This window comes from Mustela putorius, unplaced genomic scaffold (assembly GCF_011764305.1).
Source record: "Mustela putorius furo isolate JIRA1106 unplaced genomic scaffold, ASM1176430v1.1 tig00003898_pilon_pilon_pilon, whole genome shotgun sequence".
Classification (NCBI taxonomy): Eukaryota; Metazoa; Chordata; class Mammalia; order Carnivora; family Mustelidae; genus Mustela; species Mustela putorius.
Genome location: NW_025422047.1, coordinates 20,672,513 through 20,686,560, shown reverse-complemented (window position 1 = coordinate 20,686,560; position 14,048 = coordinate 20,672,513). Strand labels below are relative to the sequence as shown.

Here is a 14,048-nt window from a genome sequence, read left to right as displayed (position 1 = left end):
TGGCTCACTGGAGACCCAAGAGCCTGTTGTGTCTGGGTCTCGGTCCCGGTCCTAGTCCCGGCCCTCCCCAGGCAGAGCCCTCTGCCCAGAAGCTTCAGCCCTACGCTAATGGGAGCCCTGGCCACAGGAGTAAACAATTTCTTGTTTCACTTTTTTTTTTTTTTTTTAAAGGGACTATCGTAGCCACAGTGGAATATAGAAAAACAAATGGAGAACTGGGGAGGGAGGAGCTGAGCTTCCAGCTTGGGGTGATGGAGGCATCCAGCTGAACCACAGTGTGTAAGTGTTTTCTGTTTCTGTCGTTAGGGGAGGCAGCACAGGCCAGTTGGAGCTAGGAAGGCAGGACATGGGGTATGTTGGGGGTAAAGTGGCTTCTCACATTTAGCACTTGAGCTCGACCCAGCAGCCAAGACCCTGGACTGCGGGCTGGTTCCTGCTTTGGCGTTGCCATTCACGGGTGGGGTTGGGAGCAGGAGCTTCAGTGGCTGTTGTGCTGGGCATGGCACATTGGGGGCCCTGTGCCTGTGTTCCTTGAACCCCTGAATCTGAAACTTCACCCATAGGCTGTAGGTTGAGTGTGTTGTCCTGTAACCTCCACTATGTCCTCAGAGTTGAATGCACCTCAGGCAGGAAGAAGACAGGGTTCTGTGTATCAGGAATGCTCCTATCTTCTAGGGTTCCAGACTCTACAAGTTTCTCCTGTAAAGCCTGTGGTGGGAGAGTGCCCTGGGAAAGGTCCTCCTGGTCCCAGGCTGCCTGAATGGTGGAAGCATTGCCTGAGGGCCAGAGTCTCCGGGAGGAACGTGAGCTGCCAAAGACGGTGCCTTCCTGCCCACAGCCTCCGGTGCTAAGCCGTGGTTGGGGAAGGAGGGCGCATCTTTTCTCTGAAGGACAACCGCCTCTGTCGTTTGTGTAGACTGGGCAGGCTAGGGAGATTCCACTGGCAGCACTTCCTGGAGAGGCCGCTAGGGTGTGCTGTCTGCTGTAGTGTGGGTTTCACAGCCCTCCCCCGCCCCACCCCGCCCCCTCCCCGTGGGTTTCCGTCTCAAGATTCCCTGATGTGGACTTCGCTTTCCCGCAGCGGGGGACTGAACCCTGCACGCTTCTTCCCCACCCGCCCCACGGGTTCCCCTTCCTTTGTCCATCCTTCATTTCTTGCTTTTATGTTCCATTAGGACATCCGTCCACCCCTTGGTGCCAGTAAATGTGGTCTTAAAATGGCAGGCGGGATGATGTGTTTCCGTGTGTTTTTGTTTGCTAAGCAGTGGGCACCCTAGCAATAGCGTCGCTGCCAAGAGGACTTGGGTGATTGCCTCTCATCCCTGCAGACGGATGAGAAAGGGGAGGAGCAGCCGGGAAGAAGATGGACCGGCTTTTATCTTTTATCGAGTCTTGAGCCTAGCCTGCAGGCTAAAGGATGGCAGAGGCTTTTTGTTTAATCTAATCACACCCTCCCCCAGGTAATTCAGGAGGGAGCCATCTGAAGTGTTTTCTTGTCTGAGGGCTAGGCCTGGCGGTGGGGCAGGTCTGAGCAGGTCGGAGTGGGTGGGAGCTGTGTGCGCAGGGGGGTTATAGCACAGGGCCGTTTTTTCCAGCTCTCTGCTGGAGAGCCTCCCCACCTCCCTCGCTAGTTTGGCATCCTGGCACTGGGTCGCAGGCAAGGTTGGCTGAGATAAGGCATTTGGGTGCTTAGTGGTATGTCTGGCACCGGGTAAGTGCTCCATAAAAGACAGCTATCATTATAGGAGCATGGAGGGAGGCAGCTGGAAGACACGTACAGGCTCCTCTAGAGGGATTTCCAGATATTTGTGAGGATGGCTTGGGAGAACTGTGATCTCTGGGAAGGCTGACACCAGGATATGCCTCTCTATTAAAAAAAAAAAAAAATCAAGGATCTTTTTTTTTTTTTAAATTTTATTTATTTATTTGAGAGAGAGACAGGGAGAGAGAGCATGAGTGAGGAGAAGGGCAGAGAGAGAAGCAGACTCCCCATGGAGCTGGGAGCCCGACTCCGAGATCATGACCTGAGCCGAAGGCAGTTGTCCAACCAACTGAGCCACCCAGGTGTCCCTCAAGGGTCTTTTTAAAAAAAATTTATTTATTTATTTGACAGAGAGAGATCACAAGTAGGCAGAGAGGCAGGCAGAGAGAGAGAGAGGAGGAAGCAGGCTCCCCACTGAGCAGAGAGCCAGTCGCGGGACTCGATCCCGGGACCCCGAGATCATGACCCGAACCTAAGGCAGCGGCCCAACCCACTGAGCCACCCAGGCGTCCCAAAATCAAGGGTCTTTAATGCAAAGATATAGGGTAGAGATAAGCCCCCCACCCCTGGGGGATTTTTAGAACTTCATTCTCAGGTTGTAGGGTTAGAAGGAGTGTGGGAAGGGACTGACAGATCTCAGAATGGATAGGATGTATTTCTGTTGGTGAAAGAGACCCAGAATACCAGATTGAAGTAGACTGAAAATAGAATATGTAATTTCCAAAAAAAAATGCTTAACTTTCTCTGCCTGTTCCGGGCCTGTCTGTCCAGGATAGCTCAGTGAAATCTTATTTCTCCGTATGTTTAGGAAATTGGACTGAACTTGTATGTGAAGGTGTTTATAGGAATTGATGGTTTCCTTTGAGGATGAAAGGACACAGGAGTAGGGAGGGGATGCAGCCAGGGGTTTTGAGTCTCATTTCTTGACCTTGTTTCCTTGGACATAGCTGGACGCTCAGCCTTGGGGTCATGGCTCAAATTTGGGGGCAGCCGAGGGGAAGTGTGCAGAGTTCCTCTCTTAGGACACCCGTCACGAGGCCACCGACTGTGGGGACTGCACTTACACTTCCTCTAATCTCAGCACAGCAACAGGCCTTCATGGCACCCTTGCCACCTCCCTGCCTTTCTCCTAGGGCGGTGAGAGGGGAGCGGGGCTAGGGTGGGGCCCAGAGGACGGAGGGTTGTGCCTTCTCAGCCGCCAGCCCAGTCCTCTGCTCATCGCCTGAGGGCCAGCTTCCCAGAGCTGCAGAAATCGCACCCAGCAACCGTCCTTTCTTCTGGGCCGTCAGTCCCGAGCAGCAGCAGCGCTGACAAAGGAGATTCCTGAGAGAGTGCCTTCTTATCACGGAAAGTGCTGAGCCAGGAGCTCCTAGCTGCCCCTTTTGCAGATGTGAAGGGCCCATGAACCTTGGACTCAGACAGTTGCTTAACCCTCCTCTCCTCCTCCCTCTCACCCTCCACCCATCTTGACTTCTCGATTTGATTTAAATCCATAAGCATGCGCCTGGCCTTTCCTTTTACTGCTGGCTGAAGAGGAGGAGCGGTCAGGCCACAGTTGCCAGAGGCCGTGTCTTTGTGGCTGCCGCCCAGGGGAACCTACTAGAACCCCGGCCAAGGGTGTGAGTGTGCTTCCCTCCTCCCCCATTCCCCTCCGCCTGGCCCACCTCGCCCACCTCGCCCACCTGCTGTGCTGTTTTGCCTTGACCAATAACTTCCTCGCCTGGGGCCTCTGGCGGTAGACCTCTCCCTTGGCTGGGACGGAGGGCCTCTCTCTCTCTTCCTCCCTGCTGCTGGGGTGGAGCCGGCACCTGCGGACACTTCAGCGGCTTCCTCGCCTCGGCTTTGCATCTTTGGGTGCCAACTCTCCAGCTGCAGCTCCTGGGTGGGGAGCTGTCATCAGCTGCCTCCAGTCACCTCGGGGTTGGGCTGTCCCTTTGGATCACCCTTCTCTCATTCATAATCTTTTGGGTGATGCATCTCTGTTAATGTGAGGAAGTTGACAGCAGGAGGCCTGGAAGACCAGGGGCCTGGGAAAGAGGTCTGGGAAGGGAAAGCAAGGGAAAGAGACTAATCTGTGGTCTTTCTTCCAGGGTGGGTTGCGGGGTTGCCAGTACTGCTTGGTACTGCTTGGGCTGCCAACTTCACCTAAGGGTGGTTAAGAGCGGCTCCCTGAGCAGGGGGAGGGTTGTAGGTTTCCAGCAAGAGGTCCCCAGGGCCTCTCTTTAGGTTTGCTAGAGCCGGTGGCCTTGGGGGGAAGGGGGAGAGAAGTTTGTGAGGAGAACCCAGAAAGGCTGCTTGCAAGGCTGGTTGCTCACTTTGCAGCTTCGCACAGGTGACAGGTGAGGCTGAAATTAGAAGGAAGACAGCCTGTTTGGGGGTGAGGCCGAAAAACGCAGATGTAGATCATGATGGTTATACCCGGGAACTGCCAACTTGCCTTTTATCACAGCAGACTCCGATAGAACCAGGATTTAGTTTTCTCTTCTGTAAATCTGGTGGGCAGCCCCAGCCTAATGAGGAGAAACAGCTGTTTTCTCTCTAGGAAGTGAGGGCCTTCCCTTAACAATTTAAGTTGGGGTTATTTTAGTGAGCCAGTTGGAGAAGAGGAGGCTAATGGGAGGTGGGAGGCCAGAGAGAGCTCTCTGAGCTTCGGCAGGGTGTGGGGGGGGCATTGCCCATATCGACTACTGTGGGCAAGAGTTCTACGTAATCGCCAGCCCCTGATGTATATTTTCTTCCTTAGAAGGTGATGCCAAGAAGCTGGTGACGGCTTGCTTCTCTGCCATGGCCGAGGGCGTTAAGTATGAAGTGGCCTCACAGCGGGAGGGGGATGGCGCCCCTTCAGCCGATGAAGCCAGCCCAGGGTCTGAGCAGGTAACGCTGAAGAAGGAGATCTCGCTGCTCAATGGCGTGTGCCTCATTGTGGGGAACATGATTGGCTCGGGCATCTTTGTCTCCCCCAAGGGTGTCCTCATGTACAGTGCCTCCTTCGGCCTCTCCCTGGTCATCTGGGCTGTCGGGGGCCTCTTCTCTGTCTTTGGGGCCCTTTGTTATGCGGAATTGGGCACCACCATTAAGAAATCTGGGGCCAGCTATGCCTACATCCTCGAGGCCTTCGGGGGATTCCTTGCTTTCATCCGACTCTGGACCTCGCTCCTCATCATCGAGCCTACCAGCCAGGCCATCATTGCCATCACCTTTGCCAACTACATGGTGCAGCCCATCTTCCCCAGCTGCTTCGCCCCGTATGCTGCCGGGCGCTTGCTGGCTGCTGCCTGCATCTGTGAGTGGGGCCGGGACGGGAGGTGTGGGCTGGAGCACCTGGGCAGAGGCGGGAATGTGAGCCCAGGAAGCCAGGGAGAAGGAGTTGGAAGGGAATGCTCCTGACAAACACTCTTGTTTTTATTTTAGTAGTATTTTTAAAGAGTTTACTTTTAAGTCATCTCTATCCCCCAATGGGGTGGAGATCCAGAGTTGAATGTTCTACCAGCTGAGTCAGCCAGGTGCCCCCTCTTATTCTTTTTACATTTGTGTATGGTTCCTGTGAAAATTCAGATGGTAGCAATGTGTAAAAGCAAGCAAAACAGCAAAGAACAATTGACTTTTCCCCTGTTTTCCCATGTGAGGCCCATTAGCAGTTTGTAGGCCATTTGTGACTTTTTCTCGTTCCTTTAAGAAGTGTAGTGTTTGGGGCGCCTGGGTGGCTCAGTGGGTTAAGCCGCTGCCTTCAGCTCAGGGCATGATCTCAGGGTCCTGGGATCGAGTCCCGCATCGGGCTCTCTGCTCAGCAGGGAGCCTGCTTCCTCCTCTCTCTCTCTCTGCCTGCCTCTCTGCCTACTTGTAATCTCTCCATGTCAAATAAATAAATAAATAAATCTTTAAAAAAAAAAAAAAAAAGTGTAGTGTTTTTGGGGCGCCTGCATGGCTCATTTGTTGGTCATCTGCCTTTGGCTCAAGTTGTGATCCTGGGGTTCTGGGATTGAGCCCGGATCGGGCTCCCAGCTGGGCTGGAAGTCTGCTTCTTCCTCTCCCACTCTCCCTGCTGGTGTTTCCTTTCTCTGTGTGTGTGTGTGTCTGTCAAATAAATAAGTAAAATCTTAATTTTTAAAAAAGATTTTATTTGACAGAAATCTTTATTTTTAAATTTTTTAAAAAAGATTTTGACAGGAGAATCTTATTTTATTTTATTTTTATTTTTTATTTTTTTAAAAGATTTTATTTATCTATTTGACAGACAGATCACAAGTAGGCAGAGAGGCAGGCAGAGAGAGAGAGGAGGAAGCAGGCTCCCTGCTGAGCAGAAAGCCCGATGCGGGCTCGATCCCAGGACCCTGAGACCATGACCTGAGCTGAAGGCAGAGGCTTTAACCCACTGAGCCACCCAGGCACCCCTATAATCAATGAGCCAACCCGAAGGCAGACACTTTATGACTGAGCCACCCAGGCGCCCCCTAAGTAAAATCTTAAAAAAAAAAAAAAAAAAAAAAAAAAAAAAAAAGGTAGTGTTTTGGTTTCTTTTGACTGACTGATTAATTAATTAGTAGACTCCATGCCCAGCATGGAGCCCAGTGTGGGGCTTGAACTCATGGCCCTGAGGTCAAGACCACCGCTATAGACCAAGAACCAGATGCTTATCTGACTGATCACCCAGGCGCCCCTCAAGAAGTGTAGTTTTGTTCTGATTTTTTAAAAAATAGGGTCATAGGGGCGCCTGGGTGGCTCAGTTGGTTAAGTGACTGCCTTCAGCTCAGGTCATGATCCTGGAGTGCCCGGATCGAGTCCCATATTGGGCTCCCTGCTCAGCAGGGAGTCTGTTTCTTCCCCTGACCCTCCACTTCTTGTGCTTTCTCTCTCTCTCTCAAATTAAAAAAAAAAAAAAAAAGGGGTCATAATAAACATATAATCCTACAGTTTTTGCTTTTTTTCTGCGAATTTACCACTGACATTTTCTACTTAGAGATCTACTGTTTTTATTATTATTTTTTATTTTTTATAATATTTTATTTATTTATTTGACAGATCACAAGTAGGCAGAGAGGCAGGCAGAGAGAGAGGAGGAAGCAGGCTCCCTACAGAGCAGAGAGCCCGATGTGAGGCTCGATCCCAGGACCCTGGGATCATGACCCAAGCCGAAGGCAGAGGCTTTAACCCACTGAGCCACCCAGGCACCCCAAGATCTACTGTTTTTTAAAAAAAGCTTCATGGCTTCCATGTAATTTCAGGGCTATGTTTCATAGCAAATCAGTCCTCTGTTAGTGGCCACTTAACGTTGGTTCCGTTTTTTCTGTCGTACAGGTAATGCTTCGGTGAATATCCTGTGGCATTTGTATGAGTTTTTCTGTGGGTTAGATTCCTTTTTTTTTTCTCTTAAAAGCCAGATATATTTTTGAACGATCATGCCTACAATAAGTATATTATGTAGGGATGGAACATTAAAAAAATCGATGATCAAAAGGCACATTCTAAGAGTTTAGGAGTAGAAAGTACAGAAGAATTCTTAGAAAAGGGAAACCGGTATATTAAAGTTACTTTTTAGGTGAAGGTTTCTTCAGTTGAAGCGGTTCACATTGGCTTCTTTCTCCCCAGTCCAAAGCAGTCTTTTCTTTCTTTGGCTTCTGAGAATGTGTTTCATCTTCCGATGTGGAGAGGTGACACATGAGAGCCACCACTGGTGCTGAGACGGCTGGGATCACGCAGCTGGGTCCACCAGCTGGAACTGGAATCAGCAGTAGTAATGAGAGTTTCCAAAGGCTTGGTTGCTCTGTCATCCGGGTGAAGTTGCCCGATGATGTACGTTTTGGACGTTCCCTAGCATCTGTAGGGTACCCCACATCCTCAGAACTTTCGGTAGCGTCCCCTTCGACTTGTTCCCTTAACGGTTCTTCCCTAGAATCAGCCAGATTCTCTTGCTGTGGTTGTGCTTCTGGGTCCCTTCCAGGGTGTAATACTCGACAGTCTGGTCCAACTGTTCGGCCATTTCGGAAGGTGGCAAGCCTTAGGCTGTGTAGACACCAGCGGAGCCAGGAGAAGCAGAGTGCGCATCTGAGCTAGCTGGGCCCAGGACAGGGTGTTCCCAGGGCTCCTGCTACCTGCCCAGAGCAGGACAGTCTGCCCCAGAGAGGAGCTGTCCTCTCCTGCCTTTTTTTTTTTTTTTCCCCCTAAGATTTTATTTATTTATCAGAGGGACAGGAATAGGGAGAGGCAGGGAGCCAGATGTGGGATTTGATACCGGAACCCTGAGATCATGACCTGAGCAGAAGGCAGATGCTTAACCGACTGAGCCACCCAGGCACTCTGTGGTCTAGATTCTTTCAGTCTCCCTTGACTTTTGCTGTGTCTCATAAATAATGCATGTAAGCCCGTACAGTCAGCAAAGCCACACTGGAGGGACTGAGAGGCTGATCCTCTGTAGCCACATCCCTCGGGTGCCTCTGTTCTGGCCCTCCTTGCCTGAAACCTTGGAGACCCTTTCCGTGCCGCGACTGTGCGGAAGGTCAGAGCTGCTGTCATTTCAAGGAGTGACTACCCAGCAGCAGCAGCTGTGAGGTGCAGTCCTGTGGTACTGGCTGCAGGTGCTCCCTGGATCAGCTCTATCCAGCCAGCCTCAGGTTTTTCCACTGCTTCGTCTTACTCCTCAGCTTCCCCCAGCCTCCCTGCTTTCACTGTTATGGAGTGTGGGTGTCTCTGTAGGGCACCCCCGTGCTTTGTGTGTCCATGTGTGTGTGGCTTGGACTCCTCTTTGTGTACCCTCGTGTAGGGGGATGTTTATCCTGCGTGGGAACAGTCAGGGAGGGTGGAAGGCACTGCCTCTGTTACAAGAAGGAGTTTCTCCCTTGAGGTCCTAAATGTGTTCTGTAATTTCTCTTGCATCATCTACAGATGATCTGGTAGGTTGACTTACTGGTGAAACTAATTTTAGATCTGTCAGGCTTGAAGTGCCCTCAGATGTGGGTATGCAGTACATATCTTGTGTGGTGTAAGGATTATTCCATCTAAGTAAAATTTCCAAGATGGCTACATCCCTTTAAGCCCTAGGATCCTATTATGTTAATCATGTTTGTCACAGTCTCTTTTAAAACCAACGATATGTCTGCTTGCCTCCCTAACTTGACATTTCTTTTGATGACTCAGAGTCACCATTGCACATCTCAATTCTTGTATCACTGTGAGGGCTTCCCAGGCCACTGGGGTGACGCGGTGTGTTGTCTTAGTGGCTTCAGAGCGCTGGCCTAACTTGAGTTCATCAGGTTTCCTTCTTTATGGTTTTGATCTGTGTCAAAACGGCTGTCACCTGACAGCTGCTCCTGGCTTTTGGCATCACGGCTACCTCTGTCAGTCACCCCCTTTTAATTTGCTGCATCTACCTGGGGAACAGAGATGTCCTCAAACTCTGGTACACGCTTATAAGAAGACGCACAGAGTAGCCGTGGTTATGATTAGTCTGCAGAACTCTTCGGTTAATGAAAGACACAGTTGTGTGCGCAGGTTTATGGCATATATTGGATACAACTCTGGTAGAATGACAAGTGCACCAGACTTGTGTTTGTAGCTGGGCTCAAGACCTGTGTGACCCTGGGCGAGATGAGGTTACTATTGTATTCCAGGCTGCTGTGTGGATGAAGTGAGATTCAGTGAAAACCATAAATCATGACTCAAGTCCAAAGTATTGGTGAGGATTGTGTTTGAAATGACTCCCTCTCAGCTGCTTCTAGGACTTTGTTCTGTCTTTAATAACTTCCGGGGAACTTAGAGATCTGGAATAAGGTTCAGAAGGGCAGCCAAGATTGTAAGGAAGAATTAGGGACATACGATTCCTGAGTTTCTTCCTCTAGCCATTGTCTAATGAGCTCGTAGTACATGTCAGGTACAGGGACCTGGGAGGACGTTCTGTAATGTACCACCTATGCAGTGGTATGTCGTTTATCTAATCGTAGCCATTCAGGAGAAAGCCAGGAGGTAGGCCTAGAAGCAGCCAAGAAAGAGAGTAATTTCAAACGTAATAATCATCAATATGTTACACTATTATGTAACATAGGTTTGGTGCACTTGTCACTCTGCTAGAGTTGTCAAATATATGCCAGCAGTTTACACACAAAGGACGGACTGAGGCTAAATCTTCAAATTCAGCAAGAGAAGGGATTTACTACAGAACATTCCTTGATTCAGGACACATTTAGGGTCTGCTATGTGCTGGATATTCCACCTAGTGCTGGGAAACAAGAAAAAGGTGTGGCTCTTGCCATCCAAGAACTCCTAGTTGAGGTGGGAGACAGATATGTTGACCAATAATTGTCGTGCAGTATAGTAAGTGTGGGGATAGAGGCGCCATGGGAGTGAGCAGGACAGCTTTCTTCCTGTGGGGAAGAGAGCTTAGGAAGACCTCACAGAGACCATGATGTCTAAACAATTTTGGAAAGATCCGCAGCTGTCCCCTGCAACAATTTTCACAGAAGGAACTGCATGTGAAAAGGTGTGGAGGTGCAGAAAGGCATGGAATGTTCAGGGAATTCCCCGTGGTTGGTATGGCTGGAATGCAGGATGGGAGCCGGTGAGAATGTGGAGACTGGAAATGTAGCCCAGGGCCAGCTCCAGGACTGGTTTATACAGGGCCTAAACAGGTTAGACTTTATAGAGAAAGTCAGTGGGGGGCAGGGGGGCGCTGTTGGTTGTGAGAAGGGAAGCAAAATCGGAATAACTTGGGAGAACTCTGGCGGCCACGTGGAGTGTTTTTGGCAAGCGTGAGAAGGTGGGCAGACAGGTTCAGCGAGCTGAAACCGGAGTCCACATGAAGGATAGTGAGGCCCGCGCTGTGGGCAAGGCCTTTGGACCAGAGATGGGGGATGGATAAGGAAATAGTTATAAGGTGGAATTTCTAGGACTTCTGGAAGGGGGTGAGTGGGGGAGCTCTCAGAGGTGATGCTAGGGGTTGAGGCTTGGACAGTTGGGCAGTGATAGGGCCTCTATCTGAAGCAGGGAAGGTGAGCCAAGCGATGAGCAGAGGGGCATTGGGCATCTGCTGGGCTGCATATGGGGCCCTTCCCTGAGCAGTGCCTTCGTTGGGTCTTCACGACCCAGAGTTGGTCATTTTCCCATCCACGGAGTCCTGCTTACCTAAAAAAGAAACTGATGGCAAACGATGATGCCAGTCTATGACCATACAGTGTGAGCGTACATGTGGAATTTCTAATGACCAGGTGGTGTGTATTTGCTCCAGGCTTCCTAACACCATAGCCCCTAGGAAACCTATCAAGTCATCAAGGAATTGCTTGCAGGGCATGGAATCAGAACAAAGGAAGAAAGTTTTGATTATGGGAGAAAAATTTACTGAATGTGACGGGCTCGGTAGAGAATGTGGAGCTGAGAGGTGGAGCAGGGAACTCATGGTGTGGTGGTGGAGATCGGCAAAAGTCGTCAATGAAACCTATGATCTATGGTCAGACAGTGCTGGGAGGGCATGGAGAATGCCTTCTTCAGGAGATGTCTGCTTGCAGCAGTGAAGGATGAAATGGAGGCCTGGTGTGGTTGGAGTGCCCGCCGCACAGCCCGTGAGGCCCGCTCCATCTCTTTTCTCTGGCCTTTCTCTGTTCCAGCTACACCAGCCCTCTTGCTTTTCTTCCACTTTGCCTGGTCTGTTCCTGCTTCAGTGGTTTTGTACTTTGTCGTTCCTTCTGCTGGGAAGGCTCTTTCCCCAGATACCCTGGGAGCCTACCCCCAGCCCCCACTCCATTCATGTCTTTGTATAGATACTACCTCACCGGAGACTCAGCCTGTCTAAAGTGGTGCCTCTCAGTTTCCCATCCTGTTTTGTTTTCCTTTGTAGCCCTTGTTACCACCTGACATTAAATATTTACTTGCTTATTGTCTGTCTTCCCCACTAGAATGTAAACCCCACAAGAATAAGTGCTTTGTATTGCTCGATGCTGATTCTCTGGCATCTAGAACAGTGCCTGATCTGCTGGGTACTCAGTAAAATTGTTGAATGAAGCCTCAAGGACATTCTCAGCACAGGGATGGAAAGGACAGGCAGTGTAAAGCACAAAGGGGAGAAAAAGTATGGGGTGTGGGGTGTGTGGGGGCGATTGTGGGGATGTGAGGGGACAAAGGGAGGCAAGGGGCTAGAACATGAGGCAAATAAATGTTCCTAGAGAGTTTAGGTTTTACCCTAAAGCATCTGAGGAGCGACTGAGGGGTTTTAAGCAGGGGAACAGTGTAGCTGCGGTGGGACATCAGAGCGAGGCTGGGGGCAGAGACACAGATTAGGAAGCTCTGTGGCAATCCAGGCAGGAAGTGACAAAAGCCTGAACTAGAGCTGTGGAGTGGGAGTGTGACTTGCTTAGGAGGTGATGTCTCCAGGAAAGGAGAGGGAGGGGAGCAGATTAGAAGGCATAATCAGTATAACCAATAATACTCATTTGGATGTCCAGTGTGGGAGAGAGGTAGGTGAGGAGGAAAATATTCAGCAGCCTGTAAATCCTGAGCTACAGGGGCTGAGCCTGTCTCAGGAGTCCCCTGTATCCCCAGCAAAGAAACAAAGAGAGGAGCTTGATAAAGATTGCTTGAATGAACTGGGGTTTCTGGTTTGGGCGATTGGTAGGTGGTGGCATCACCATCACTAGGGGTGGGGAAGATGGAATCATGTTGAGTTTGAAATTTATTTGTAGGATAGTAGGTGGATTTGCCCATTTGGAGCTCAGGAAGGAGATGGGGCCAGAGATTGGCAAGTGCTTCGTGACTGTTGGATGTTCCTTTTCCCAGCACTACCCTTTGTCTTTATGGAGCTCTTGGGGTGTGTACATGCGTGTGCATGAGCACGCTGGGGGTGGGGCAGGATGGGCAGCCCAATACAAGATTACAGTGGATTATGATGAGTATTTTGATTCCTTAGGCACAGGGGGCCACAGGAGGAGACCTATGCTAGCCGTGGAGTTTAGAAACTCTTCATAAGGAAGTTTAAGCTGACACCTACATGAATGATGAATTAACCAAGAGTAGATAGGGTAGAGGAGCATCTCAGGTAGGAAGAATAGAATGTATGAAAATTTGAAGACAAGAAGAATATTTTTTTTAGAGATTTAATTTATTTATTTGACAGATCACAAGTAGGCAGAGAGAGAGGGAGAAGCAGGCTCCCTGCTGAGCAGAGAGCCTGTTGCAGAATCCCAGGACCCTGAGATCATGACCTGAGCTGAACACAGAGGCTTAACCCACTGAGGCACCCAGGCGCCCCAAGAAGAACATTTTTGAGACTTTTTTCAATAAAGGAGTTCAGGGTGGGCTTCAATATTGAGTTTAAGGGGGGGTGCCTGGGTGGTTCAGTGGGTTAAGCCTCTGCCTTAGGCTCAGGTCATGATCTCAGGGTCCTGGGATTGAGCCCTGCATCTGGCTCCCTGCTCAGTGGGGAGCCTGCTTCTTCCTCTTCCTCTGCCCCTCCCTCTGCTTGTGTTCCTTCTCCCACTGTGTCTTTCTCTGTCGAACAAATAAAATCTTAAAAAAAAAAAATATTGAGTTTAAGGTAGGAAATGTTGAGAGGTGGCTTGCAGAGAGGTAGGTGGAAATGGTAGGACAGGTTGTTCAAGGCTTTATAAAACGTTATATAACAAACCACTTAAAACTTAGTGGTGTAGACTAACAGCCATTTCATTCATTCATTTTTAAAGTAATATCTCCATACCCAGAGTGGGGCTTGAACTCACAACACAGAGATTCAGAGTCATGTGTTCTACCATCTGAGCTAGCCAGGTGCCCCACAGCCATTTTATTCTTTTATGGTTTCTATAGCTCAGGAATTTGGGAGGGCTAAGTGGGGCAGTGCTGCTGGCTCGGGGTCTTAATGTGGCTGTAGTCAGATGGTGGCAGGAGCTAGAGCAAGGAGGTGCTGAAGAAGATGGGGACTAGCTGGACATCTTTTTCTCTTCAAGTTGTGCTGATGTGTCTTTCCATGGAGTCTCTCCCTATGGACTGTGTTGAGTTTCCTCACATAATGGCAGCCCCAGAGCAATCAAACTCTTTACTTGGCAGCCGAAGACTTCAAGAATGAGTATGTCAGCAACGGAAGGAGAAGCTACACTACCTTTTATGACCTAGCCTCTGAAATCACAGGGCGTGCCTCCTGCTGTACCCTGTAGGTGGAAACATTCACAGAAGACCACCCATTCCTGAGAGAAGAGGCATAGCACCTATCTCTGGATGATTGGAGTGTTAAAGTCACATTGTATGAAAAGTGTATGGGTTGGGAGATCTTGTTGAGACAACTTTGGAAGATACAATCTGTTGCACAGACCATATT

The 14,048-nt window shown here is 49.9% G+C and overlaps 1 protein-coding gene and 1 pseudogene across 5 annotated transcripts in view; one reads left to right on the top strand and one right to left on the bottom strand.

Annotated features, from left to right (window-relative positions):
* The window catches only part of SLC7A7 (solute carrier family 7 member 7), a 97,497-nt gene that overhangs the window by 60,473 nt on the left and 22,976 nt on the right, over positions 1-14,048 (top strand). The window contains exons 2-3 of one of the 5 annotated variants that reach the window (XM_013057657.2): positions 172-279; positions 4,506-5,045. In XM_013057657.2, coding sequence (XP_012913111.1) covers positions 4,547-5,045 — 499 coding nt within the window. In that variant the 5' untranslated portion in view covers positions 172-279; positions 4,506-4,546. Of the gene's footprint in view, positions 1-171; positions 280-1,442; positions 1,461-2,494; positions 3,382-4,505; positions 5,046-14,048 lie in introns of those variants that run through there. The other 4 variants (XM_045067920.1, XM_013057658.2, XM_004755367.3 and 1 more) reach the window with 4 other exon arrangements.
* LOC123388351 lies at positions 7,288-7,817 on the bottom strand (annotated as a pseudogene).